At 54.1% G+C, this 26,956-nt stretch overlaps 2 protein-coding genes across 3 annotated transcripts; both read left to right on the top strand.

The window, feature by feature from the left end:
• Positions 1-145: 145 nt before the first annotated feature.
• On the top strand, positions 146-5,056 carry LOC135896355 (serpin B9-like). The gene is made up of 4 exons (XM_065424739.2): positions 146-618; positions 690-848; positions 1,106-1,261; positions 4,258-5,056. The coding sequence occupies exons 1-4, from the start codon at positions 262-264 to the stop codon at positions 4,795-4,797; spliced, it is 1,212 nt and encodes a 403-aa protein (XP_065280811.1). The 5' UTR covers positions 146-261; the 3' UTR covers positions 4,798-5,056.
• Positions 5,057-9,321: 4,265 nt separating this feature from the next.
• LOC135896374 (uncharacterized) lies at positions 9,322-26,727 on the top strand. 2 transcript variants are annotated; one of them, XM_065424755.2, is made up of 5 exons: positions 9,322-9,382; positions 11,700-11,834; positions 14,810-14,940; positions 17,672-25,529; positions 26,563-26,727. In XM_065424755.2, exons 1-5 carry the CDS (start codon positions 9,367-9,369, stop codon positions 26,577-26,579), a joined length of 8,157 nt encoding a protein of 2,718 aa, XP_065280827.2. In that variant the 5' UTR covers positions 9,322-9,366; the 3' UTR covers positions 26,580-26,727. The 2 variants fall into 2 exon arrangements, with proteins under 2 accessions (XP_065280827.2, XP_065280829.2); XM_065424757.2 differs by lacking the exon at positions 9,322-9,382 and having other exon boundaries at positions 11,791-11,926.
• Positions 26,728-26,956: the final 229 nt, after the last annotated feature.

The following is a 26,956-nucleotide window of genomic DNA, read 5'->3' as shown; positions in this document are numbered from 1 at the left end:
GTCACGGCCGCAAGACAAAATGTTCAGCGAGCCAAATACAACTGCGCACGCGCGTAGTCTAAGCCTTTCAAGGTGGAAGGCCGGGCGATCCTCATCGACGTCGAAGCCCCGGGTTGATGCCTGACAGGAATGCCAAGGTGGGGGAGTATTGGGCGGGGTGCACGCAGTCTGGAAAACAGAGGAGAGAAACAATGGCACGGAACGATTCTCGCGAGCCTCTCGGTCAGCCGCCGGGCCATCGACATCGCAGCCGCACAGGCGATGGCGTCGGCCGGCAGTGCGAGCCAAATGCGGACCCAGATGGCCACCACGTCGCCCCCGAAGACGGGCACCACGTCACCCCCGACGCCGGGTACGCCGACGACGGGGCGGCCCTACTGCACCCTGACCGACTTCGGGCTGAAGCTGGTGGCGTACGCGCTGCAGGAGTCCCAGGATGCCAACGTGTGCCTGTCGCCGTTCGGCGTGGCCGTCGCCCTGGGAATGGCCATCGTGGGCAGCGGCGACGCCACCACCGCGCAGGTGGTGCACGCCGTGGGCGCCATCGACTCCAACAACCTGTACCGCACCTGCGGGAGGATACTGTCCATGCTGAACAGCTCCATGGCCAACACAAAGGTGCGCGCCTCGGCCGTGCGCGAGGACGCCGCGCTTCACTTTCTTCTCGCGGTGTGTCCTCCTGGACGCAGGTGTCGCTGGGCAGCAGGATATACGTGTCCAAGGAAATACCGGTGCTGCCAGAGTTCAGGGAGACGCTGGTGGAGACCTTCTCGTGCGACCTGGGCCGGCTCGACTTCAAGAACAACCCGCAGGGGGCCATCCAGGAGATCGACGCTTGGGCCGCCCAGGTGACTTGCGCCACACATGCGTGACTTTGTAACTTTGGAACGGGCCCGTCCAAGAGCCGCGCAGAATTGGTTTTACTGTGACTAAATGACCTCACCTATGGGTACAGCACACGGCGTCTACACTGCGTCTAAACTTTGAAAGCAGTAAATTCGTAAGGCTCCATTCTCTTCTACTGCCTATACTCGCTCGGGCTCTAGTGATTGCAGAGATGAAACTTTGCGAAGTAAAAGCGCCAAGCGTGCCTCGATGCATGCAGGCGACCGACGGCAACCTGACGCAACTGATACGAGACGGCGACGTGACGGCAAGCACTCGACTCTTGCTGGTCAGCGCCATCTACTTTCGGGGTGTCTGGAGCGAGCCCTTCTACGGACCCGTCAAGGCGCCTTTCTACGTCAGCAACAGGGAGACGGTTGGCCGACACTTTTGTTTTCCTCTGCAATGCACACGCGTTACAGGCATACAGGCGCAAGATTAGCGTGCGTTCGAAGCAGCCTAAACAAATTATGCCCGGTATTCTATTCTCCATCTCACAAGTCGTCTGCAGCACTGCCGAAGGTGCGAGGCGTACACAGGTAATATTTTTGTGCAGCGGAATATAGTTCCGGGCGCAACTGTCCCGTTATTGGTAGTATTGGAGTTTTATTTGTGCTAGGTATACATGATACGTTACAGCGATAAGTGACGTGTTAATACTTTTGCGCAAATTACTGTGGCGGTGAGCAGACGACGCGGCGTGGATAAACACGTCTGGAGCGGCATTCGGCCTTCTTTTTGGCTAAGGTGTCCTTCAGCTTCAAGGGGGCTGCAAACGACTTGTGAGATGGACGAATAGATCCTTTTCACAGCAATTCCCTGGGCGCCGCCATGTTTGATCACGTGCTGATGCGTCCATTGCTTGTCTCAGCTGCCTGCGTTGTCTCCGTGGTTGTCTCCGTGGTTGGCATGGCACTGGTGCGGCTCAGGAAACCTCTGTTTCGGCGGATATCGTAGACGATGACTGGGTGGACAACATAAAGCTTTGACCATAGCTTCAGAGAACGTGAAAAGCGCTTTCGAAGCATTACGCCTTGTCAAAACTGCGCGAGCAGAGTATACGGCGCTTGTACTAGAAGCGGGGTTAGATATGTGTACCAAGCTTCCCAAACTTTCCGCATGTGAATTAAATCATGATCAGCGTGTTTCTCATCGTCCTGTGCTCGGCAAACACTTTGAAGCAGCGTCTTGTCACGTTCCTGACTCAGTAACGTTCCTCGGTGCGGTCACTATCTGAGTGTTTATTTTCTGCCTAATCGTTCGCGGGTGGGCCCAGTTGCGATAGGCGTTTTCTTGCAGCGCATAAGGCTTGGAACGTAGATGTTCTGTACTTTGTAATAGCTTGTAGCAAATACGCATTATCGCTAGTCACTCGCTTACCCTATGAACCGTAGGGCAAGCGTCGTACATTTGTGTGCTGTATAGGCGTAGTCGCTGTCAGCCACGCTTCGGCGCATTTATTCAAGCGTGCGTTCATTAATTTATTCGTTACACGTTGGCGACACAGTTGGCGTAAGTTTATGAGTGAGTGGGGATGAACGTGTAGATAAGGTGCTAGAAATTTACTACGCCAGGATGCGGCGCTACTCCCTTTGTCACTAGCTGTGTAACGAGCGCTACGAACTTTCGCGGACGTTCCGGAGTTGACGTCCTTTCCTTGAAGGTCAGCGATACAACGATGATAGATGAGTTAATTTTTTTTATCCTCAAGGAAAGCCACGCATCGCGAATGGCCGGAAACACAGAGTACTTATGTAGCAGCTGCCCGAGGGCTTGGTCGCATAGATTCACTCGTTCCTAGGGCAATCACTATTAGAGCCTAGCTCTAAAGCTCCCGTTCCTGCGTTTAGCGTCGGCGTCCCTCGGCGTAACCGAGCGCAGCGAAGGATGAAAGAGCGAACGCGGAGCGCAGCGGGGGATGAAAGGCGGCGACAGCGAAGCCTAAATGAGCTCAGCTATGGCTCTAGTATAGTATATGATAGCTGTGTCTTACCAGTACTTACCTACGGGGCAGAAACCTGGAGGCTTACGAAAAGGGTTCTACTCAAATTGAGGACGACGCAACGAGCAATGGAAAGAAGAATGATAGGTGTAACGTTAACGGATAAGAAAAGAGCAGATTGTATGAGGGAACAAACGCGAGTTAATGACATCTTAGTTGAAATCAAGAAAAGAAATGGGCGTGGGCAGGACGTGTAATGAGGAGGGAAGATAACCGATGGTCATTAAGGGTTACGGACTGGATCCCAAGGGAAGGGAAGCGTAGCAGGGGGCGGCAGAAAGTTAGGTGGGCGGATGAGATTAAGAAGTTCGCAGGGACGGCGTGGCCACAATGACCGGGGTTGTTGGAGAAGTATGGGAGAGGCCTTTGCTCTGCAGTGGGCGTAACCAGGCTGATGATGATGATGATGATGGCTCTAGAGGAGGAAAACGGAGGAGGAGGGTATGAGGAAAGCGTGATGAGAAAAACTTAGTGCCGCGCAAGACGGGCTCTGCGGCGTACGACCGCTACGAGATGGCGCCAGAGTAGCGCGCCGTCGTCTGTTCACCGATGGCATGCGGCGAGCGCGTCCGCCGATACCCTACACGGAAACAAAGCGCTGCCTGAGCGGGGGCCTGTCTGCGGCGCCTGCTGTGAATCAAGCCCACGCGTCACCCACGCGCTGCCATTCGCGATCTCACGACTAGCGAGGAAGTCGCGCCACACTTAATAATAATAATAATAATAATAATAATAATAATAATAATAATAATAATAATAATAATAATAATAATAATAATAATAATAATAATCTTTATTTCACTCATGAAGTGAGGGAGTGCGGGAAAAAAAGCTGACAAGTCAGCTTGACTAGTTCCCAGCTCCCCGGAGTACAACATAGAAGAAACGAACACTTTTTCGCATGGCAACATAAAAACCACAAACAAATAGTAAATACTAATGCAGCAATAACTTGTCGATAACATTGAGAATAAGTTACTGTAGAAATAATTCACATTCACGACTTCACTCCGTTTGCAGTGTGCCGCACGAGCCAGATTGTCCGCGCTAGCAAACATATCGCAATATGAAAACACGTGAACAGCTGCGATCAAATTTCGCATTAGGAAGTATCGTAGTCATAGGTAACGTTGTTGTTGCAGCCAGCTACTGTACATGTCTTCCCTTTAGCGCTCCGCATTTTGCAGCATGAGTAGAGCACAGTGCGTTAGCGAACACCCAGTTGCATTCCCGACAGCTGATCGCATCCGCGCACTTTCGCCGAGGCAACACACGGCGCATGGCCGAAAGCGCCATCTCGTGCTTCTACAGCAAACTGCTCCGCGAAAAAGGGTTGGGGCTGCCCTACAACGTTTCTTCGCACCGCGCAGGCACACGTGGACACGATGGAGTCGTGTCGCACGGCCCTCTACTGCCGCAGCACGCACATCCCGTGCGAGGCGCTCGAACTGTCCTACTGCTGCCGCTCGCTGAGCCTGCTCCTGATCCTGCCCGACCGGCACGTTCCGCTGGGCAAGCTGGTGGCCGCGCTCAACTACAGCGCCGTGCGCCGCCTTTGTAAGGACCTCAAGCCGGTGTCGTCGATGGCCGTGTGGATTCCGCGCTTCCGGCTGCAGAAGTCGTACGAGATGGCGCCGGCGCTGAAGGCGCTCGGCATCACCAACCTGTTCGACGACCACGTCGTCGACCTGAGCCGCATGACGGGCGCGCGCTCGGGCCTCTGCGTCGACAACTTCATCCACGAGGCGCTGTTCGACACCACCGAAGAAGGGGTGGGCGAAGTGACCCGGCCGCCGAACCCGCTCGATGCCACCATGATCGCGTTCCGTGCCAACAGGCCGTTTCTGTACGTGCTGCTGCAGAACTACAACCACTCCATCGTCTACATAGGCGCCGTCTGCAGACCGTGAACGCCTCTCTAGTCCCGCTGGGCTCATCTGACGAATGAACAAGATTTCCAGGAACTGTAATTTTTTTTCTATTTATCCGCGGACATTGTATGACCGTCTCGCAGCTGTTCGAGTTGCCTATATAGTGCAGAGTCAAACTAGAGTGAGCTCATGTTCGCAACAATATTTCTGGGCCAATTCGGAGCGAACGTTGATAAATTTTCTAGAACAGGTTGCCATGCCCTGCCTGCAGCTGAATAAAATTTACTCATAAACCAGGTCCCAAGGATCGAAGCATCCTGGTCCGTACGTCCATTGGTGACGTCATGCGATCGCTGATGAAGTGCCCCGGTCAAGCCTCCCTACTCCGCGTAACTTATGTCTGGAATGAGTTTGTAGCTATATGTCATTACGATGGCCTTTACCGTTGAGCCCGTGATTGAAGGCTCGACGCTGTATTGAAGCTACCACATTCCACGCCACCTCGTTTGTATTCGATGGTGCTATTCGGGCCGCCTCCACTCTTCTACGGCACAACTAATGTGCGAGCGTGATAGTGCGTCGGAACACCGTCCGGTCAGGTAAAAAACATGATTAGTACAACATGTCACTGATCTGTTGTACACAAAAGGGAAAGCTTAAGGTTTTAGGAACTGCCCTCTCCCACACGCCAACCTGTCCAGAAGAGACGCCGTCACACTTGGACAACCACAAACACGCATGGTACGTTACTTCGCGCTACATATTCAACCAACTACGATTTCAGATTTAAGAACTGTCAAGAGCCCAACACATTCTACTATGGGAGTGCGAGCACGACACATACACACAACCCATTTCCCAACCAGCCGCGGAGCAGTGGCAGGACCAGCTGACCAGCTCTAGTCCTGAGGACCTGTCCAGACAGACAGACAAGGCCAGACCGCGGGGATTGGATTGGATTGGAGTGAACTTTATTTATGCCTGCACGTGGGCGCTCGCGCGCCCCGACGAGGGCCTACGTCATCTACGAAGTCGCCGTTACTCGGCGCGGGTCTCCGCTCGCCGTTGCCGGCTCGCTGGGTCCCTGCCTTTCGAGCGCCTCGAAGACCTGCTGGACGGCCCAGAGCTGTTCGTCTCGGTCGTAGCTCTTCGCGGCTGCCTCGAGCAGCGGTGGGAGCGTTCTTGATCTTGCATCTTCTGGATTTTTAACGCAGTCCCACAAAATGTGCGTGTAGTCTGCGGTCTCCCTCCGGCAGACTCTGCACTTATCGGTCGGATATGTCTCGGGGTACATGCGATTCACCAGTCTAGGGCTCGGTAGCGATCCGGTCTGGAGCTGTCTCAGTGCTACCACCTCCGCTCGACTTAGCCTCGGGTGCGGGGGTGGGAGAGTCCTGCGAGCCAGGCGAAGACCATGGAATCCTTGACTGAGGAAGCCACACACATGGGGACGACCAAAACTTTTCGTCTGCTCATTTTCATTAAAATTTATTCATCGTCATCCTCGCTTCGACGGCGTCGCTGACATTTCCTTTTTCCGGCTAAAAACAGTCGGACTGTCTCAGTCCGACTTCTGATTCGACCCCCTCTGATGCCGGATTTGAACCCAGGGACTAAGACGGTCGCAGAAAAAATATTTGCCAGACTCCATTGGTTATTCGATTCCTCTGACTCAGTTAGGCTGTAAACAGCAGTTATGAGCCTCACGACTCACGGATGCGTATTACATAATTTCACGAGAGAGAGAGAGAGAGGAGAGAACTTTATTTTCCACTGCAGGGTAGGAAGTTAGGCCTAGTTAGGCCTAGGGCAGGTAGGCCTAGTGTGGCTCCCAGGTGGGGGCGACGTCTTGGGCCCACGAGACGAGTGCGAGCTGCGTTTTCTTGTCTGCTCTTGTCAGCAGCTGGTTCCAACACTCCTCGGAGGGAGCTGGCAGTAATGATCGTGGTGGAGGGTTACCCTCGCATTCCCAGAGAATGTGTGCCCGAGTGGCGAACACTCCATGTTGGCACTTCGTACAGACGGGGTCGTAATCCCTTCCAGTGATTAAATATAGCCTAGAATGACTGAGATTTGAATCGGTCTGCAGTCTGCGAAGCATGGTGGCTTCACAAGAGCCATCCGCTGCTTCTACGAAACAATAAATAGAACTCCTGCACGCCGCAAGATCTCCTGGACAGAGCTGTGAGGCCCCTTTGCAGCCCGCCATGTGTCAGTACATGTGCACAGTGTGCAGCAGTCGCGCGCTGTTCCTGGAGCCGTATTATACATTTGGCAGCAGGACATGCACCCGGCCACGACGTGACCTTTACTAAGTTTGCATTTACACCTGGTACATTTTTTTTTCTTCTCAGACGCCTACAAAGTAACACCTACACTCGCCGAACGATGATGCACCACCTTTATACCGACGCTACACGGCTAACTCTGCCCACTCTGCAACGCACCCGACACCCTGGCACACTTGCTCCTGGAATGCCTGCCCGTGGCAGGGAGGCAGCGGAATGAAACCGGAAACGAATGCGAAACGAGCACAACAAGCAAACGAAGACCCCCTATTCCAAACGTGGGAGGCCAGGATCGCCCTCGTGGACCTGGAAGACCGTCGAAAACTCGTCGCCAGGGCCAAGAGCGTAGTCGAAGCCAGAGGCTTCCTGGACTAAGGAGCCTTCCCACCTTAGGGTGATAGCCGGCCTCGCTCGGGACACTGTTTCGTATAATAAACGTTTATTGCTTTCTTTCTCTCCGCGCATTCGAGAGTCCGTTAGATGTAGTAAACAAACTCTCAGTTACTCATTGATAGCAAGCCTTCCCCACGACAATCTCATCAGCTCAATCTCGCTCGTGTTAGTTTTAGTGGGCGGAGGACTTTTATTTGGCTCGGAGGATCTACCCCCTCCCACACTGCAAACTTAATAGACCTCAAGCTTTGACACTAAGGCTTCTACAGACGGGGGCTTACCCAAACCCCCTACTTCTTCACAAGGTGTACCCCGAAATTCAGACAACAAATGCATGTGCACTATGCAATGATTTAGCGAATTTACCTGACATGCTCTGGCAATGTCCCGCGTTACACAGCGATAAAAAGAACACTTCTTCACGTTGGGATGCGGTCCTACACAGCCCCAACCTCGAAGAACAGTTATGGGCTGTCCAACGGGCCCGCGACGCGGCGGAGAGACTCGGCCTCTCTGTCCCGACGTGGGAGCGGCCCGCTGCGCGCTAGTGCGCGTCCTAATAAAGTTTTTCGTCCATTCATCCATCTGTCGTGCCCCGCTGTCGCGGGCCATGATAAAGCGCCGGCTATGTTAACTGCTAAGGAGTTTGCTTGAGGGCGCTGGTTTTCGGTGCGGGCTAGAGGTTACTGTAAATGCCAGTAACTCAAGTGCGGGTGGACGGTTAGTCACGTGATATTTCTTTCTTGTTCGCGGGCTTTTTTTATCAGTTGAAAAAAATAAAGAGGCAAGAAGTACCTGGCTGATAACATTCCTGTTCCAAGTTTCTTTCAATTTCCTACAGACGCTTCGTTGACAGCTCGGTATTAAGAGCAATAACTTGAAGAATAATACCTAATTGCACTGAATTATCAAACTGAATGTCACCAACACAAAATTAGTGGCCGCTGCTCTACTCGACTTCGAACAATGTGCACTTGCTTGTATTCGCGTAGAACGAGCCATCTTTTTTTTTAAAAACGCTGCGCTTGATAGTTGGGACGCCCTGCGTATACCACCACATGGCATGCACATCGCGCACGCGTTGTAATCTCCTTCTGTCCCTGTATTTTGAGCTTCATTTGCAGCATGTCGTACCAGCAAGACCAAATTTCTATCCTGCTCGTTAACGGCAACATGCTTAAGGGCACCTCTTTTTAAATATATCCCTAAAATTAATATTACCAACTATCGTTATCCCTCTGTTTCTTTTTCTTCTTTAACTTACAAAATTCCCTTTTGGTTTTCTGCATTTCTTTTTCCCCCCTACTACCGCCCCAATTCATGGCCGACGCCCCGTAGTGGGTCTAACCATAACGCCAGGCGCGAAACAAAACCAAGCTTTTCTTGCAATTTACAATTTTATTAGAGATACAAAAAGAGTACCTTGCTGACTTTCTAAAATTATCAATATTTTCTATTATTTCATTTACTTACGTTAACTTATTTTATCAAAATTCTTAACTATATTTTCATCACACGTCTAGATTACAGTTCTAGTCTCACGCTCCACATTTTTTTTTTATGCGAGGATAAATGCCTCGGGGCATACAAGGGTATGAGATGGGGGTGAATAAGGATGATTAAATGAATGAAAAAAGATTTGCTGACATAATGAAGTCCAAGAGGGATCGATAATGCGGTCCCTGCGTCCAAGCAGTGTAATGGCTCAGATTATGCGGCGAGAGTCCCGCTGCTGCGAGGTGCCGGAGCCTCGTCGGTTTTAGTGCAGGGCAAACCCACAGCAACCACAATTTAAATCTAGTTTGGCTTTACTACTAAGCATACGAAAAACCGCCTGCTTCTTGGCCAATCCCCCATAGTGGGTATGCGCCACTGTCTGGGACACAAGACAAGACAAGGCAAACGCTGGGTGAGGTGGGCCGCTGCCATGGCCGACGATCCGTGTGAGTGGCTGCAAAGCGTGCCGTGCATACGTTGCCGACATTGCGCTCGGTGTGTTTGTGTGGTGTTGTAACGCGGCGGGCCATGTGAAAACTGCCGTGCGGCACGTCCAAGCTTTGGTCCGCCGAAGCACCCGCTCACCGGTGTGCCATTCGAGGAACCGATAAGTGCGCGAATTGTTTCGTAAAGCTGCAGAAAACTGTTTCTGCAAAGCCTTATCCACAGCTCCCTAACTTTTGTCGCTCGGTTATCTCTTTTTATATGCGTGTCTTCTTACAGATGTTGTTTGCAGGAGATCCCGCCACGGTATATATAGCTTGCAGTTGATGCATGGCGTTGCGCTTCTAAGAACGAGTTCGGGGATGCGATTCCGAATCGCATTTTGATGCGGGCAGAATGAGAAAAGAAAAGATAACGCTCGCGCACGTAGATTTAGGTGCACGTTGAAGAATCCCAAGTGGTCAAAATCGACCCGGGAGTCCCCATTACAGCGTGCCTCAAAGTCAGGTCTCATAATCGGGCCTCATAATCAGGTCGTGATGATGGCACGTGAAATCCCAGGGTTTAGTTTTGTTTGGAACGGAATTAGTTGATAAGTTCGAAGCCTTTTTCTTACTTTTTTTTCTTCGATTTTTATTGCCATTGCACCATGTCTGATAGGCGAGAGCACTGTCACTCCATGGCGCGGTACGCAGCTTTTTTTTAATTTCTTTTTTGGCACCGTGACTGTAGCCACGTTGTCAACACGCCTGAACAACTGCTGGCTGCCCTGCAACGGAGGCTGCTGTGCTGTGTCCAGATGTCTAGCAGAGAAGCCTCCGGGCCGTTGGGCCGAGATTCATTATAAAATAAGCAGGCAGTCAGACATCGGCGGGAAAGGGTCCCGAGTTAAGCGACGGCCCAGCGCGCTGTTGAAAGAGACGGCTAAGACGCGCGACGCCTCGAAGGACCCGTCAACTGGGTTCGGGCATTGTAAACAGACAAGGGCGGTGCGTAGATCACGCGGCGATGATGGTGTCTGCAACGTATTACTTCCACGTACGCCGTAGAAACTGCTGAAACTTCAAACTAAACTCCACGCCCTCTTGACGGAGGAGCCACTCGGCCAGCGAGCGAGATGACGTCAAACGCGAGGCGGTTTCGCGTCACACGCACGTGGCCGGTGAGCACAATTAACTAGCAGCAGCGCGAACTCTGATATTCTCGTGAAAGGTATACGGAGCGCGGAACCACGTCTGGAAGTGCACCGTGCAACAAATAAAGAAGGAATACAATAAATAAATAAATAAATATAGGAACGAAGGAAGAAAGAAAGGAGATGTGGTACTATATAGTTGCGACGAAAGATGAGGTGCGCCCTCGGCTTCGGTAGGGTTAAGGGACAAAGGACGAACGTTGCTTGCGGGTGCCATAGTTCCCTGTGCAACGGGAAAGAGCCTGCGCCGCTATTTCACAAGGCCTGTGCGCTCCGCTTTATGTATGACGTCACGCCAACAGGGCCGAAATTTCTCTCGCCAAGCCCAGCATGACGAAAGCAAAAAAGTCAAAATCGCCGCGCCTTACTCGGCAGCATTCCCACTAAATTCTATATGACAGTCGGCCCTGTTAGCACGGCGTCATAAACCAGAACGCACACGCCTTGTGCCATCTAGGTGACTTTGCTTCACTGCCGGGACGGCTTGCCTCGACTCCTTCAGCCACGGCTTAACGGCCTTAACGGCCTTTTATCTCGGCTATTTCGTAAGCCTCCAGGGCAGAAACCTGGAGGCTTACGAAAAGGGTTCTACTCAAATTAAGGACGACGCAACGAGCTATGGAAAGAAGAATGATAGGTGTAACATTAAGGGATAAGAAAAGAGCAGATTGGGTGAGGGAACAAACGCGAGTTAATGACATCTTAGTTGAAATCAAGAAAAAGAAATGGGCATGGGCCGGACATGTAATGAGGAGGGAAGATAACCGATGGTCATTAAGGGTTACGGACTGGATTCCAAGGGAAGGGAAGCGTAGCAGGGGCGGCAGAAAGTTAGGTGGGCGGATGAGATTAAGAAGTTTGCAGGGACGGCATGGCCACAATTAGTACATGACCGGGGTAGTTGGAGAAGTATGGGAGAGGCCTTTGCCCTGCAGTGGGCGTAATCAGGCTGATGATGATGATGATGATCTCGGCTACTAAGACCAAACCCTTTTTTAAAGATTCTTGCGGTAGAAAGCTCCCTGGATGGGCGCTTTACAGCTTGGAGTGAGTAACCAAAATTTCCTATGAGGCCCAGTCGAGGACGCGGCCCTACGAACTCGCGGTGCTCACCTCCGACGCAGGCGGCGAACGCGAGGACCAGCGGGCCGGCAGCAGCGAGGTGACCATCCGGCACCAGGTGTCGCTGAGCGTGAGACCGGCCGCCGCGTCGCTGCAGGATGAAGCGGCGCTGCTCGCACAGCTGGACCCCGGGCCCGGTGCGCCTCCCCTTCGCTAGTGTGGCCGACCCCAATGCGAGTGCCACGACTTTGTCACCCTGCCCCCCTCCATCAACCGCTACACACCCGAAGTAGGGTGGCCAGTTTCACTTAAGGCCCCTTAAACTTCGTAAAGTAGTGACACTCTCCTCCTCCGCCTTCATTCCTCCTCGTTTCTCCTCTCTTTCACGCTCCTTCCTTGACCGTGGCGCCGCCTACACTGCTCGAGCGTAGCAACGGCGCCAACATGCGCTCCTCGCCACTCCGTAGACGCTTCTCGAGCAAAAATGGCGCTGATGCACGGCGCGAGGGTCCACGTGATGCTATTAGGCCAATAGCGACGCGGCGTCGGCCTCGTCCAGAGCGCGCGAGGAGGAGGCGGCATTCTTCAAAGCGTGGCACTACTTTACGAAGTTTAAGGGGCTTTAGTTTCACTGAACGTGTTACGCAGTCGTCGGCTTCTCTTCGCACGAACAGCTATTCTCAAGAGAGAGAAAGGGATGCATGGAAAGGCAGGGAGGTTAACCGGAGGCAGTTCCGGTTGGCTACCCTGCAGGGGGAAAAGGGTGAAGGGGAATAAAAAGAGAAAGAGAGCGGAAGGGGGAGATAGAGAGAAATAGAGACGAGCACGAACAAACCGCGTACAGTCGCGATCAATTTGAAGGTGATCGCACGAGCATCGACTGGCGGGCCTTTCAAGCAGCATAGCGGCCGATTTCGGAACTGCGAAGATAAAAATTGCGCTGCCTTCTTCCCCTATTATGCTCTTCCAGACTGCAACCATCACCCCCAAGACCAACTCGCCACATTTTTGTGTTTGTTTCCCTTTCATGGCAATGATCTGTGTGCGTCGCTTCCTCATGCATATCTTGGCTAACAATGACGCCTCTGTGCAAAAGCTCATAACGCAATCGAAATTAATTTGCAGGTTATGCCATGAACGGTGACGGGAGTGACAGCTTTTCAGGAAACACCAAAAGAGAGAGGGGAGCTATCTGATGTTTCCCTCTCGACCGACGGTGATGACGTAACGTGGCGCTGCTCCTAGTTTCGGTCGCCGCTCGAGCGATCACCTTCAAATTGATCGCGACTGTACACTGCAGAGCGGTAGGGGGCGGCGTTCTTAAAAGCTATTCTCAAACGCCGTGTTTCACCAGTGCGCTCGCAGCACCCCGACCAAGCCATCAAAATACTGGAACGCATGTCGGCACGGGTGCGAAGTCAGCTCGGTTTCAAGAGTATCTTAGGTAGGGCACCGCGCAATCGATTCATCTGGGGCCGAATTCACCAAGCTTTTCGTTTGTAATCGCTCCATGCCAATGGCCGGCTGTCTTACCTAATTATAGAGAGTTTTAGTATAGCGTAAAATCCTTGCGTTAGCGTTAGCGTGCGACGCAACGCTAACGCAAAGGAAGACTGCGCTGTGCGGCACAAGGTAGTGTTTTAGAATAGCGGAACGGAGAAAAGCGTTTACGTTAACGCAAACAAATACAGCGCCATCTACATGTAACGACACAAAGTACTGGAAAGCCAAATCCACACGAAATGTCGAGCTTATCCAATGCCGAATCCGCAAGTGTGTCCCTAAGTCAAGCTTATCGAAAGCCACAGTCGCTGCGTTAATTACGCATGTAGGTGTTTGGTTTGAGCGTTGTTTTGTCGAGAGTCGCGAAACACACCGATTAATCTTGGCATGCTGCGATCGAGTGTTCTGTGGGACCCATATTACGTGTCCTTTTTAAGTTGGGATGACATAGACACCCTCATGCTTCGGGAATGAGAGCGACCGCGCAGGTTCTACGTGTCCTCAAGATCCACTCAACGTCGAAGCTATACCGGAGGGGACGTTTCGCCGGCAATTTCGCTTCCAAAAAGCGGATTTCCCATTTCTTTCCAATTTTTTGCAACGGACGCCCACCTTGACGTCCATCCGAATGGGTTCAAGGCGAAAACCTCCTTCACGAGGTTCATATCGTCGTCGTTGGTAAAACGCACACGCAAAGTGATCACAGCACCGACCACACTACTGTGTTTTGCCGCGGGAAACATGACATGCATCGGCTCCACATGCGGCTTTACACCAAGCGAACGAGCGAAATACACTTGGGCGCCATCTCGAGGCGCATACAGCAAACACATTTAGCAAACCCATAGAGTTGTTCTACTAACTCTATGAGCAAATCCTCTCGTTAAGCCTACTGCGCCGCTAATCGAGAACGTATATCGTAAACAACGCCCATTTGTCACCTGTGCACCGCTGCCGAAGCTTCATCACACAAATCTAAGGTGAACACGAGCATTAGTGGGGAAGGATAGAGCCTAGCAGTGCAGGCAGACGACTCGATAGATCCGAAGCGGGCTGCTCTCACTTCGACTGGCGCCGCCATCTTGCCGTACGTACGGCTCCCCTTGCGTGCGTTAGCGTTCAACGCTAAATCCTGAAAATAGCGTACGTACGTAAGAGCTCCAGCAGCGTTTACGTATAGCGCATGCGCAGTGTGGTGCACGCAACGCTAACGCTAACGCTAACTCTCTGCGTTTGCTGCTTTACGCTATACTAAAACTCTCTAATATGTTCAGCATCGAGATTGGCCGAAATTTTCTTACGAACAATCGCAAGAAGGTTTTATGAATTCTGGCATTGAGGCCGAATTCCCCAAGCTTTTTAGTTTGCAAGCGCTATTTGCCGTTGGCCAGCTGTCTTCCCTAATTATATGTCTAGTATCAGGACTGTCTGATGCTTTCTCTTACGAACAATTATATAGCGTAAGACGTTTCTGTGAGTACTGGCCCTCCTTCGCACTGAGCTGTGGGCATGTGCAGGGATCGCGCCCACGCGATTGTCGTCCTGCCCGAGCGTGACACGTTCCACGAGCATCCTTACATGCTAGCATCAATCCATGACATAGCTCGTCATACTGCCAGTGCTTGTTGGTTTGATTATCCCGTTGAGGCACGGCGTCTGCCCATTTCAGGCTGGCCCCAGCTCTCGGATTACGCCTGCTCCGACCTGAGCTTCGATGGCGCCGGGCCCCCGCCACTGGCGGCCACCGACATGGGGCTGCTCGAAGGGAGGAACGAGGCGCCGCGACTCGTCGCTCGTACGGTGAGCCTTCTGCGCGTGTGTAATGAAGCGTGGTCTCAGAGATGGAGGGATGTGCGGTCGCGTAAAACCCCTTAAACTTCGTAAAGTAGTGCCACGCTTTGAAGAATGCCGCCTCCTCCACGCGCGCTCTGGCCGAGGCCGCCGCCGCGTCGCTATTGGCCTAATAGCATCACGTGGGCCCACGCGCCTTGCTTCAGCGCCATTTTTGCTCGAGAAGCGTCTACGGAGTGGCGAGGAGCGCATGTTGAGGCCGTTGCTACGCTCGAGCAATGTAGGTGGCGCCACGGTCGAGGAGGGAGCGCGAAAGAGAGGAGAAACGAGGAGGAGTGAAGGCGGAGAAGGAGAGTGGCGCTACTTTACGAAGTTTAAGGGGCTTTACGGTCGCGCGCTGCTCGACACCCGGGGGGAGGGGGGCGCGGTCTGAGCTGGAACGAAGCCCCGGATGTGGACTCTTGCGGTACGCACGCAGATTGCTGCGCAGGGCCTTGGGCCTAGAACTTGCAAAACGCAGCCTTAGCTCAGCTTCTGGCAGGTTCCCGCGGTATAAGATTGTTTATTCTAGCGTAAATTTCGAAGGAAGAAACAAGTAAAGGAAAACGGCAGGATGGAGGTAAAGGCTCGGTCGCGGGAACCTCCGCTTTGCAGGCACTTGAACTAATCGGCGGATACGGATACGTCATCGCTCAGTCCGTAGAGGTGCGCGTCTCACTGCTATACGTTAAAACGGCTACAATATTTCCCGACTCGTGAGTCCAAGTAGTGGAAAATAATTCCCGCTATGGGGGTACAGCTCGTATCTCACCTCGGCAACGAAGTGACCTTCGACAAGGCGTGTTTGTCCATGCGCGTAACCTGCGATGACCTCGCGTACAGGCAGCTGCCACACAGGTGATGAAGCGTCCGGTGGCCAAGCAGAGAGAAGCAATCAGGTGGGCACTTGGGGATCAACGTCGCGGGGCGGAGCCTTCCGGCCAAGCTGAGGACGAGCGCGTCGCAAACATATTTGTGCCACCTGTATAGAAAAATAAAAGGTATCGTACAGGGAGTACGTAGTTACGGTAATTAGAAAGCTTTTCGTTCTCTTCCTGTGAGCTACCCGAAAATAATTAAATTTAATGCAATTAAAGCCTTCAATACTTTGCGTTTTACTAATAAGCTCATGAAATGTGTTTTCGTTGTTGCAGTGCAGTTTGGTGGGGGGCTGGGGGGGGTCCCCAATAATAATTTTATACCCTTGCCTGCTGTTGAATGCGCGCATTATCGACCGTATTCTTTGTCTTCTGTCTTACACTGTCTTGTTGTCCCCCTGCTTGGTCTTCGCACTGCAGTAGGTTGAAAAAAAAAAAAACCAACTTATTCTTCAGAGAGAATCAAGCGCGCTTTAATGTGTCCAAAGGCATTCAATACGCCGCATAGTACTATGTCGGTACATGTAACGTAAGTGTGAATTTTTAACGTTACCACCCGTAATGTGCATACAGGTACATCGTCCTCGTCAGATGTTTTCATCTGTTTTGTTGTCCAATGTAAATGTTTCCTCAACCCAAGCGAAATGTCTTTATGCGTATAGGCACACAAAAAATCGAAGGAAAAGAAAACAGAACAGCAAACCTCATCCATTCACGTGGTGCTGAACTTACTGCGACATCAATTATATTCCCCGCATCTGCGTGTCTCCTTTGTCCTTTGAAGGTCCTTTGTAGTTAAGGAGCATTGAGCTTTCAAAGGCACATTAGTGCAAGGGATATGTGTCGGTGCTACACGGTCTCCGGATGGTCTCCGTTGAAGCTTTTAACAGAAACCGCAATGTATCCTTGGCGCTGGCATCGCCTCGAAAGTAATAAGAAATATGGCCAAAATGCGTCTTATAATAAATTCGTCATATTTCTTTCAGCAATATTTATTTTTCCTAATACATAGAAACATCAAAACAAAATGTACGCGTAGTAAAAGCATTACTTTACCAAATACAGACGTATTTCTTGTAATGATGGCCACCATGTTTACCGCTTCGTACAGCGCATGCTGGCGTCGATTATTCGGTGTTGCCCTTGCTTCAGCTGTTTTGTTTCATTCTTTGTGGCTAGGCAGCGGTATAGGTACACGTAAAAGCGGTAAAATAAAGAAAAAAAAACAAAAGTGACGAGGGAAGAAGACGCGCAGAAAAAAATCAGAGGAGACTGGGATGCCTAGCAGCCGCTAACCAAAGAACCAAATAGCACATGGCACCCGTGTTGTGTCGATGTTGCTGCTGACGACAGGCCGTGCCGGCGCTGTTGTACCGGCGCGTCCATGATGGAGATTGCGTGTGTCCCGAAAGTGTTTAGTACTCTCGTAATAGTATTCAGTACTTATAAGCTTGTTCTGAAGAGGTAAAATCGAACTTCCATATTTTTAGAGAATATTTTTCTTTCTGCTGTCGGATGCCCTCTAGGCTCGAGAGCATTCCCTCGAGGTTTCAAAGGACGAACGCGCACTCCTTCGACTCGAAGCTCCCTTCCAGTAGGGCTCATTTGCTGTCCCTGTGTGACAGTGCGCATTCTTCCTTGAAATAAAGGATCTTTCGTTCAAAGGACTTTGAAAGTGCCCGTGTGACTGGGGTTAGTCCGTTAACGTAGCTGTCACGTCAATGCCCAGGAATAATTCTTCTAACGTCCCGGGGCTTCTCATTTCCTGTAAAGATACACGCTCCCTCTCGGAGCGATCCTGACGTCTTGTCACCTCGTCGCAGGCCGACCGCGACGACAAGAGCGTCCCCGTCGCGAAGTGCGCTTCGTCAAGCGCCGCTGGCTCGATCGCGATCCAGATCGAAGAAGCGAGGGACTTCTCCCGCAAGCAGTGCCACAAGTACACGGCCATTCGTCCCGCAGTTTCCGGCCAGTGGTCCTTCGAAACGCGTCAGGTGACCGGATCGCCCGCGGGCTCGGTCAAGGTGCACTGGGTCTCGAGCAAGACGGAAAGCGCCGCCGCCGACGGCCCGCTTCCCGACGCGGCGACGGCAGCGGAAGCCTCCGGCGACGCGACGCACGACGACGCAGCACGGCGAGACGGAGAGGAAGCCAACGGAGCAGGAGGCGCCGTGGCGGCCAAAGCAGTCCACTCCAGGGTCAACATGCTGGCTTCCACGTCTCCCGCGGCCGCGCGTAACAACGCCACGACTGCGACGGCGGAGGCCCTGGCGGGGGCGCAGTCGGGCTCTTCGATCTTCGAGCCGAGACCCAAGGAGTCGCTGGGTGACGTGAACATCCGCGTGAGGGCGACCGGACACCAGTCGTCGGAGGGCAAGGAGGAGTTCGAGGTGGGCGTCGCCTCGTCCAGGAGTCGCGCCAGCATCCACCTGGAAGGGCAGATCCTCACCGCCACGTCCAGCAAGGCGGACCTCGTTCACGATTTCAAGATGGCCGCCGTCGGCAACCCCCATTGGGTGCGCGACGTGGCGCCGCCATCGGAAGAACGTGACACCAACTGTCCGCCGCACATGGGACCTCTGCCGAGCACCGCGGCTACGGCGAAGACGGAACAGGGTGGCGATGACGTAAAGAGTCAGCCGAGCGCCTGGGCTACGGCGAAGACGGAACAGGGTGGCGATGACGTAAAGAGTCAGCCGAGCCCCGCGGCGACGGCGAAGACGGAACAGGGTGGCCATCACGTAAAGAGTCAGGCACCCGCTCCCGCGGAGCCTCCGGCGCCCGAGAGTCAACCGGCAGACCGGGTGCCACCGTTGCAGAAGAACGTCGAATGCGAACGCGTCGCTGGCCGGGAAACGTTCCGCGCTGCCGTAGTTCCCGAAGCGAACGTTCCTAGCCTGGGATGCCTGACCAAGGTATTGAGCGTCGCGCGTAACGATCAGGATGGTGGCCTGGCGAGTCAGTACGGCTTGGGAGACAACCAGACCGGCGGTCCTATCCTGCGCCAGTTGTCAGTCGACGAGAGCGACGAACCGGCGGGTACCGCGGTCGCATCGTCTCGGAGTCGCCGCTTGGGAGAAGCCAAAACTGTACGGTACGCTGCGTCGTCGGAACGATTGGACAGGATATCGAGGGCCAGCGCCCGGTCGGGGCTGAGGGAAGAATTCCTCTTTTCGGCCACGACAGTTGGCTTCAGCGAAAAAGAGCGTCAAGCCCTGCCGCCCGTGCGCGAATCGGTCATGTCCTCCTCGTCGCGTGTCCACCTGCGCCCCACGAGCCGGTTCTCTGAGTTCGGCCTTTCGGCGACGACTTTCGGCCTCACGGAGAAGGACCGTCGTACTATAGCACCTAGCCACTCACTGGACAAACGTCGGAGCGGCAATCGTTTGTCACGTGACCGCACGCGATCCACGAGCCGGTTGGATGAATTCGGCTTTTCTGCGACGACTATCGGCCTCACGGACAAGGATCGTCGAGCTATAGCATCAAGCCAGTCCCTGGACAAGCGCTCCAGTATCAATCGTTCCAAACGCAGCCAGCCTGACTTCAAGTCCTCCTCCAAGAAGAGCCTGCATGACTGCATCGGCCCAAGTCACGAGGTTAGACGAGAGTTTGGTTTTTCAGCGACAACAATCGGCCTCACTGACAGAGACGTGCAAAACTTGCCCTCTTCGAGAGACAGGTTTCGAGCGTCTGAAACTGCAGTACTTCAGGAGGCCTCGGCCAATGACGCAAGTCGTCAATCTTCAAGAACTGCGTATGGTTTTGCGGAAAGAAGGTCTGGGGAATTTCTCCCAGTCAGGAGCATCAGCCACTTGGTGCCGCGTTCCAGTAGATCGTCCGTACTACTTCCACCGTCAACCATGGAAGGCCTCATCATACAAAACCTACCGCAAAATGAAAATGGAGGAAGCAGCCGATGCGTTTTTGTCGGTGATCTAGACACAGAAAGCAATGCAGCGGGCATATCGAAGCTGAATGTTTCTAGCGAAATGCTACAAAGCACGACGCGACCATTACTTTCCGTTATCGATGAAGAAGAGAGCACCACAGATATCGACATCGACGGAATCGTCCTGCGAAGAAATGCTCGGCGGACGCTTAAAGTTACACCTCCCAGGGAACTCTTTGGCTCCATCGAAGGGTCAAGATCATTCGACAATTCTAATCCCGCCACGTACAACAGTTCGAACCAGCCCGGGCAACCAATAGGTAGCTTTTACGAGGAGAGACTTCAAGACCCACTGAATTTGGTCGGTTCCTCATTCGAGTCACCGCGAAACAGGGCAAGTACAGTCCGATTTTTAGAGAATACTGCAGTGTCACACTGGGTTCCGGTCGCCGCTCAAAACCCTTCTTCCGTAGAGTTTCAAGGACACCGGGGACAGAGCGCCACGACCATCCCTTCTGCCCACTCAATGATGGACTTTGAAACTGCCTACGAGACAGCACACAACTCCAGCGAAGCTCAGTCGCCATTACCCGCGCTTGCTATGTCAAGGCTTGGAGCTGTTAGCGTGTCGTCCAGCAGTTCGTTGGAGGCAGACGGTGTTCACGTTAACCAAGCGGCGCAGTTCTACACCAAGTCTGAGACATCCGCAGGTCCTGCAAGTGCCCTCGGCATTCCAGCACCCAACGGGATACTACGAAACACTGGCGATGCTTTGGGGTCAAACTTTGGAAATAAGCACTTCGCTCGCACAGCTGCAATAGGTAGCCAGCTGTATTTCAACGAAGATAATAGCAATTTCCTTGCAGATCAGCAAAACCCATCGGGTCCAAACGGCTCGACGGCAGCACCAGGTACCGGAAGCGCCGAGCAAGTCTTGGGGCCACCTTACAGGGGGCAATTTGGCTATCACGCTGGTGCCGACGATTGGTTGCCTTACGGCCGCTATTGTGAGCCTCCCGTGTACCAAGAACTCGGTGCCACGACATGTGGTGCTTTTCAAGCCTCATTCACTGCCCCTAAGCCTCCATTACGCGTGCCTTACCCGATAAATCCTGGTGTCGAAGCCATCGTCGCGCCGGCAACCGGTGGGGTTCCTCGAACGCCGTTGGTTCGACGCAGATCGCCCGAATTCGCGCGCGGACAGCTTCCGTACGGCAGACTGAGGCTTTCCACAGCAGGTGCGACGAGAAAAAGTCGTCGAGTCGAGGACGTCTACCGACAGCACGACGTTCCGTACGTAGGGCCGAGAACCGCAGTATCGGCGCAACAGAACGTCAGAGTGGGACAAGCGTACGGATCGCGCTCCAGACCACGCGCTAGACGAAGCGTGTCTCCCGCCCGCAGGATGACGCATGCATTCCAGCAACGGCCTTACACCCCGGCAAATTTGCAGGGTCAGTACTGGGGAAACACGTATGTTCCCAGCGTTGCTAACTCGTGGCACGGTGGTTGCTACGAGAATCCGGCGTTCGAACCCGTGCCCGCCCCATTCCTAGATACCATGCCTGCGTCTCCGACTAGCGAAGCAACAGGCTGGTGGATACCAGATCAGGAGTACCGGAGGAGGAGGAAGAAAGCAGTTCTTCGTGTAGAAAGCGTGAGCACGTTCGAGAGTCACGAGAACGCCAACGAACCGCGTGCGCCGAGCGTACGGTCTCCGGCAGTTTATAGGAAACGATCATCGCAGGAAAAGATCACGTCTGCGAAGACAGTGCAGACGGAGGAACGCGGTGATAGTGCACGCTGCGTGGCGCCGACGACAAGGGAGACGGGCCGGCCCAAAGTCATAACCCCGAGAGTCAAAACACACGTGGACATAGACGACAGTAACAGCGAAACAAGGAACGCCAGCTACACGCGCGTGAGAACGCAGACTGAAACAGTCCAGCAACCCTGGGCGCCGGGAGGAGGACCGCCGGACCACGCGCGAAACGTGGAAGCGTCGTTCTTGTCGCCAAACTTTGGCACAAGCCCGTCCTACCCTGGTTACGTTAATCAAAATTTTGTCTGTCCCCCTTACATGCCCAACTTCCGCCCAGAACTGGCGGCCCCAACAGCAGTGCCAGTTTCTGCCACCGCTTTCCTGGGGCAGACGGCCCAAATGACGCCTCCAGCTGCATTCCAGATGGCATACTATGGACAAATGCCGGCAATAAGCCCTCCGCAGAGTGTCGGGCCACCAGCTTCGCCACCTGCTGCTCGCGCACAGAGTTCTTCAGAGCGAGCCACGGCTTGCCCACTATCATCCTGCTTCAAGGGGGCCTTCTCGCGACCGGAGGAGAGCTCGGAACAGCAGCCGAAGAAACGCGATTCGCACTGCTGCCACCGCGAGCGAAGACGCAAGCGCGCCCGTTCTCCGCTTCCACCGCCGTCTGTGGGCAGCACCTTCACGGTGGGGTACGTGATGAACTCGGAGAACGAGCTCAGTCCCGTTCTTATGCCCTTAAATGCCACGTCCACGCAGTCTCCGCCGAACGAAACCAGAGGCACCCAATCCGTCGCACCGAGTGCACACGCTGTTTCGTCGCTGGAGTCGGAGAGCGAGGAGGACCCCGTGGCGAAGTTGGAGAAACGAGTTCAGGAGCAGATGGTAGAAATTGAGAAGGCCATCCAGGAGCAAGACGCGAGGTGGGAGCAGAACGAGATGAGGAAAAGAAAGGAAACCGAAAGAAAGAAGCCGCCAAAGGAGAAGACGGGCAGTGGGGCCAAGCGCAGGGACGGAAAACTGCGCAATATCTTCGTCGCGAAGGTGGAAGATAGCTACAGTCCCGACGAATGCGACGCCGAGCCTCGGAGTTGGTTCTCGTGGTCACGAACAAGCAAAAGTAGAAAAGGTGTCCAGTTGAGAGTGCCACGGGAGGCACGCCCGGTTAGTTCCATGGACACGCATACGGAAGGGAGTTCCGCCAGTCGCGCTTCGTCGAAGGGGAACCTGTCAGAGGGGAGCGAGAAGATCGCCATCCCAGGAGTGTCCAGCAGCGAAGCCGTGCCTTCCGGATTCACGTGGGCGACGCGCCGAAAGAAGCATACACGGTCTAGTCGGTGCGGCAGTCCTGGCAGTGAAGCCGCACCTGCTGGCTTCGCGTGCGTGACGCGGGGGAAGAAGCCTAGTCAGTATAGTTCGCGCGGTAGTCCTGACAGAGAACCCATGTCTCCTGACGCCACGTTGGAGACGCGCCGAAAGAAGGCTACTCAGCCTAGCCCGCGCGGCAGTCCTAACAGAGAAGCCGGACCTGAGCCTGGCTTCGCGCGGGAGGCGCACCAAAACAAGTCCAGTCAGCCTAGCCCGCGCGGAAGTCTCGCCCGAAAGGTCTTCTACATGGACGACGACATCAGCAGGAACGACAAGCGCAGCGGTGGTGGGTCCCCACCTCGAGCGTCAGCAAAGACAGCACCCAGCTCCAAGCATAGCGGCAGGTCAAGTCCATTGACGGATAGACGACAGCGGAGACATCACTCGGAGGAGCGCAGCACGCCGTCGCCGGACATTGTGCTCAGCGGCGCCGAAGCAGACACCGACACAGACAGCGCCCTCCTGGCAAAGATAAGGGTCGGTTTCCCTGGAGCCCGGAGAACGCAGAGGCGTTGGTCTCGAACGGAGATGCACCGCTCCACTTCCTACGACACGGCGGCATCGTCCCTGGCTCCTTCGTCGACCGCAGAGAGGCGCGCCCGTTCCGCGGGACGGCTTCCCGGCGAAAAGTCAAGGAAGCCGTCCCGCGACACGGTCAGCGAAGTCCCCCCGTCGTCATGTTGGCAGTCCGTGTGCAACCTTTTCGGAGGACCAGAAGAGCAACCGTCTTCCGAGAAGGTGGCTCGCGCAAGGAAATCCAAGAGCTGCTGCAGTTCCGTGTGTGACCTGTGCAGGTCCTGGTGTGACGAATCGCCCCGACCGTACAAGAAATCGTCGCATCGAAGAAGGTCGCCAGATGTCGTTGCACCATTACCGCCACCGCCTCCTGTGATGCCACCGCCGCCTATCGGCTATCCTCCGCTGCCACCGAAGCCAAAGTTCCGACGGCGGAACAGCAGCTATGAAGACGTAGCCGAGAAAAGCCAAGAAGAAGAGGCAAAGCCTGCCTCTGGAGGAAGCATACTTTCAAATATCTGCAACTGGTTCTCCTCGCGGAGCGGAGACAAGCAGGACGAAGGCCAAATGGGACGCAAGGACACGAGACTGGACAACCAAGGCAGCAGTTTTCAGGTCTGGTTAGCGAAAAAAGAGCGCGCCCTCAAGAGAGACGAGTACAAGCTCAGAGGACCACACGGGCTTTCGGCCACACAGTCCTCGGCCTCACAGTCGCGAGAGCACTCAGCCACCCGATCCCGAGAGCCCCCGCCAGTGCAAGCCTCGCCGATGCCACAGGAGCTGTATTTCGAGGAGGAAGGTGGCCCTCGGTGGGTCATTAAATACTCTCCTTCTAATTCTGCGTCGCCTGCGCAACTGGCGGTAGATGGACATGGCGCAGCTGGCCAGCGCAAGTCCGCGAGCTCGCGCGAGAGAACGCCTCCGGTCTTGAGTGTCCAGCAGTCACCGGCAGGCGCCGCTGAAACGAACTGGTCAGTCCAGTACTTGTACGGCCCCAGCGGTTCTAAACAAGCAACGGCCGCACAGTTAATCTCGCGGCCGGCGACGAGAATGCCCACGCCACCTTCTGTGGCCGTAGGCTTGCAAGGAAGCTGCGGGCCACCCGGCGCGGGACAAGGGCAAGCAATGGCGGCAGGCTTCGGTAGACCACCCTCGCACGGATTCAACAATACGCCCGACTGGTCTATACGCATAACGCAAGGTCGCGAGCACTCTTCGTCGTCGCGTGTCTCAGTACGCTCCAAAGACCCCGGAAAACACAGTCCTTCGACCGGGTCGAAAGAAGCTCCACCCGAGATGCAACCATCCTTCGTCTTGCGGCTCCTTGAACCACGTCCACGAAGCCGAGGCAGTTCAGCCAAGTCGCTGGAACACACCCCGGATAAGAAGAAGAGCGAGGTGTCCTTCAAGGATAAGCCAGAGACAAATGCCGTTGCACCGCCAGCAGAGCCGGCAGGTGCGAAGTCCGAGAAGACGGAGCCTCCTCCTCCTCCGGCAGCCGATGCTGGGAAAGCGCATCCGGCGCCTCCTGTCGTCGCACCGCGCGTGCTCCACACGGAGGAGTCGTTCAAGCACGAATTCTACGAGGAGATGGACGAACGCGGCAGGGCGGCCACCATGGCCCCGGCGGTCATTCGGCCCGGCGGGGGCTCTGCGCAAGAGGCCGCGCAGACGGCCGCCCTGCAGATGGCTGCATTCGATGCGCTCCTCTCGCGCGGCGCCGTACCGCTGAAGACGCCCGAGGGCGCCACCGAGGCCCCGAAGAAGCCCAGCTCCGGAAGTGCGCCCAGCAAAGAAGAGAAGAAACTTCCGGAAACGCCGATGGAAACCTCACCGGAGAAGCAGGGTCAAGGCGGCGCCTCGGCCCTCCTGCAGTCGTCGCAGTCCGAGCCGGCGCGCAACAAGGCCAAGGGACCCGAGGCCCCCAAGCCCGGCGGCAGGAAGGCGTCGCTGTCACCCGGCGAGCCGGCGCACACAAACTACGTGCTGGAGATGAAGCGGCAGCGGGAGCCGTACTGGAGCGACCCCTTGTCGTACAAGTGTCCCAGCGTGCAGGAGGTGGCCGGCTACGCCATCATCACGGCCGTGCTCCTGCTGGGTCTGGTGTTGCTCGTGTCCGTGCCCAGGATGCGCTCGCAAGGTACCCGTTGTCGCCGATCTGCACCCGTTGTCGCCGAGCGTAGCGCAGCTATACTGTACTACACTGCGGCACACTGTTAAAGGGAACACCCCACTGAGACTGCTCTCACTTGGCTAGCTCTACAGCTTAAACGGATGTCTTGTTGGGCGAGTTGGTCACAATTCATCTTGGGTACTAGGCGCGAAGACACACAAGAAAAAAGGAAGGAGAAGGGATAGAGCGACTCCTTCCTTGTTTCTTGTGTGTGTTTGCACCTAATACCCAAGATGAATTGCTCTACAGCTGCACGATGCCGGCTTAACGCTATGGCCAATGCACAGCACTGACGTATTAGAAAGGTTCCAGTGCCATCAGCACCTCCCCCACCCCCCTTAAAAATGAAATCTTTTGTAAAGTTCGACGGCTGGGAACTTGCCAAAGGGAAAATTCGCGCCTTGTATTCCGTTTAACAAGGAACCGGGACATAGCGGGAAGATGGGCGTGGAGGGGTCGCACAGATCCTGTACGACGATGCCGCTTGCGTTTATGTATGTGCCATTCGTGTGCCAAATTGAGAACCTGTAGATAAATAATATGCGCAGTTACGTGCCTAATTAATATATCCGTGTCAGTTAATTAACCGTCTAATTGTTGATCTTGGAATGCATTCGCGCCGTTTTGAGTCCGCCCTCAACCTTACCTAGCTCGCTATCTCTGCTTTATCTAGCAGCTCGCTAGCTCGACTCGTACAAACACATCACCGTGTCTTATGCCGCTCTTATCTACGAACCTGGTACCATCTATCGTATTACGAGAAATAAAACCTACGCGTTCTGGCGTTGCAATACTCAGGAAATGGCAGGCAACGAAGTATAACCGCACGTGAGTGTGCTTTCTATGTACGTTGATTGCGGACAATGCAGAAGTTCTGTATCGAATCAAGAAAGATCACCTTTAATTCCCAGTGCTGGTTCTTGTACCACTGTTCAGCCCTGCAGCGCTTTCTTCGTGTCGTTACATCCTCCTTTCTTTTTTCTTTCTCTCTTTTTTCCAGACGTTGGCGCATACTGAAAAGAGTTTCTGGTTTGCCTTGCAGCTCTGAATGTCCAGCAGTGACGTTATGCGGCGACTCCCATTATCTCCATCTCTGCTGTTACATACCTTGTTCACTTCCTCTCGCAATAAAGCCAGGTTCGATCAGGCTCACCAAAATTATAACCCAGCCGGACTCGCTCGAACTCACAGGCTCACAGGTCGGTTCCAGTCTGAGTGAGTCGACTTGAGTGAGTTTGCCGGCCTGTGGTTGTGACCCTGCGCTGCAGCCCGTGCAGCCACCGTTCTGGGGGCACGTTTCACCCGCGCTGCATGTGAAGCGATGCTCTCGATCACGTGTAAGCCGCAGTGCCGGCAGCTATACACTGTAAAATAATTTGCACCCTTAAAAGTGA

This window comes from Dermacentor albipictus, chromosome 7 (assembly GCF_038994185.2).
Source record: "Dermacentor albipictus isolate Rhodes 1998 colony chromosome 7, USDA_Dalb.pri_finalv2, whole genome shotgun sequence".
Taxonomy (NCBI): Eukaryota; Metazoa; Arthropoda; class Arachnida; order Ixodida; family Ixodidae; genus Dermacentor; species Dermacentor albipictus.
This window is presented reverse-complemented; position numbering and strand designations above follow the sequence as displayed.

Excerpts from the sequence above, each read along its gene's own strand:
- LOC135896355 (XM_065424739.2), top strand. The coding sequence starts at position 262 with ATGGCGTCGGCCGGCAGTGCGAGCCAAATGCGGACCCAGATGGCCACC. Across the intron at positions 849-1,105 it reads TCGACGCTTGGGCCGCCCAG|GCGACCGACGGCAACCTGAC; the intron begins GTGACTTGCGCC and ends CGATGCATGCAG. Across the intron at positions 1,262-4,257 it reads ACGTCAGCAACAGGGAGACG|GCACACGTGGACACGATGGA; the intron begins GTTGGCCGACAC and ends CGCACCGCGCAG.
- LOC135896374 (XM_065424755.2), top strand. Across the intron at positions 11,835-14,809 it reads ACAGCTGGACCCCGGGCCCG|GCTGGCCCCAGCTCTCGGAT; the intron begins GTGCGCCTCCCC and ends TGCCCATTTCAG. Across the intron at positions 14,941-17,671 it reads CGCGACTCGTCGCTCGTACG|GCCGACCGCGACGACAAGAG; the intron begins GTGAGCCTTCTG and ends ACCTCGTCGCAG.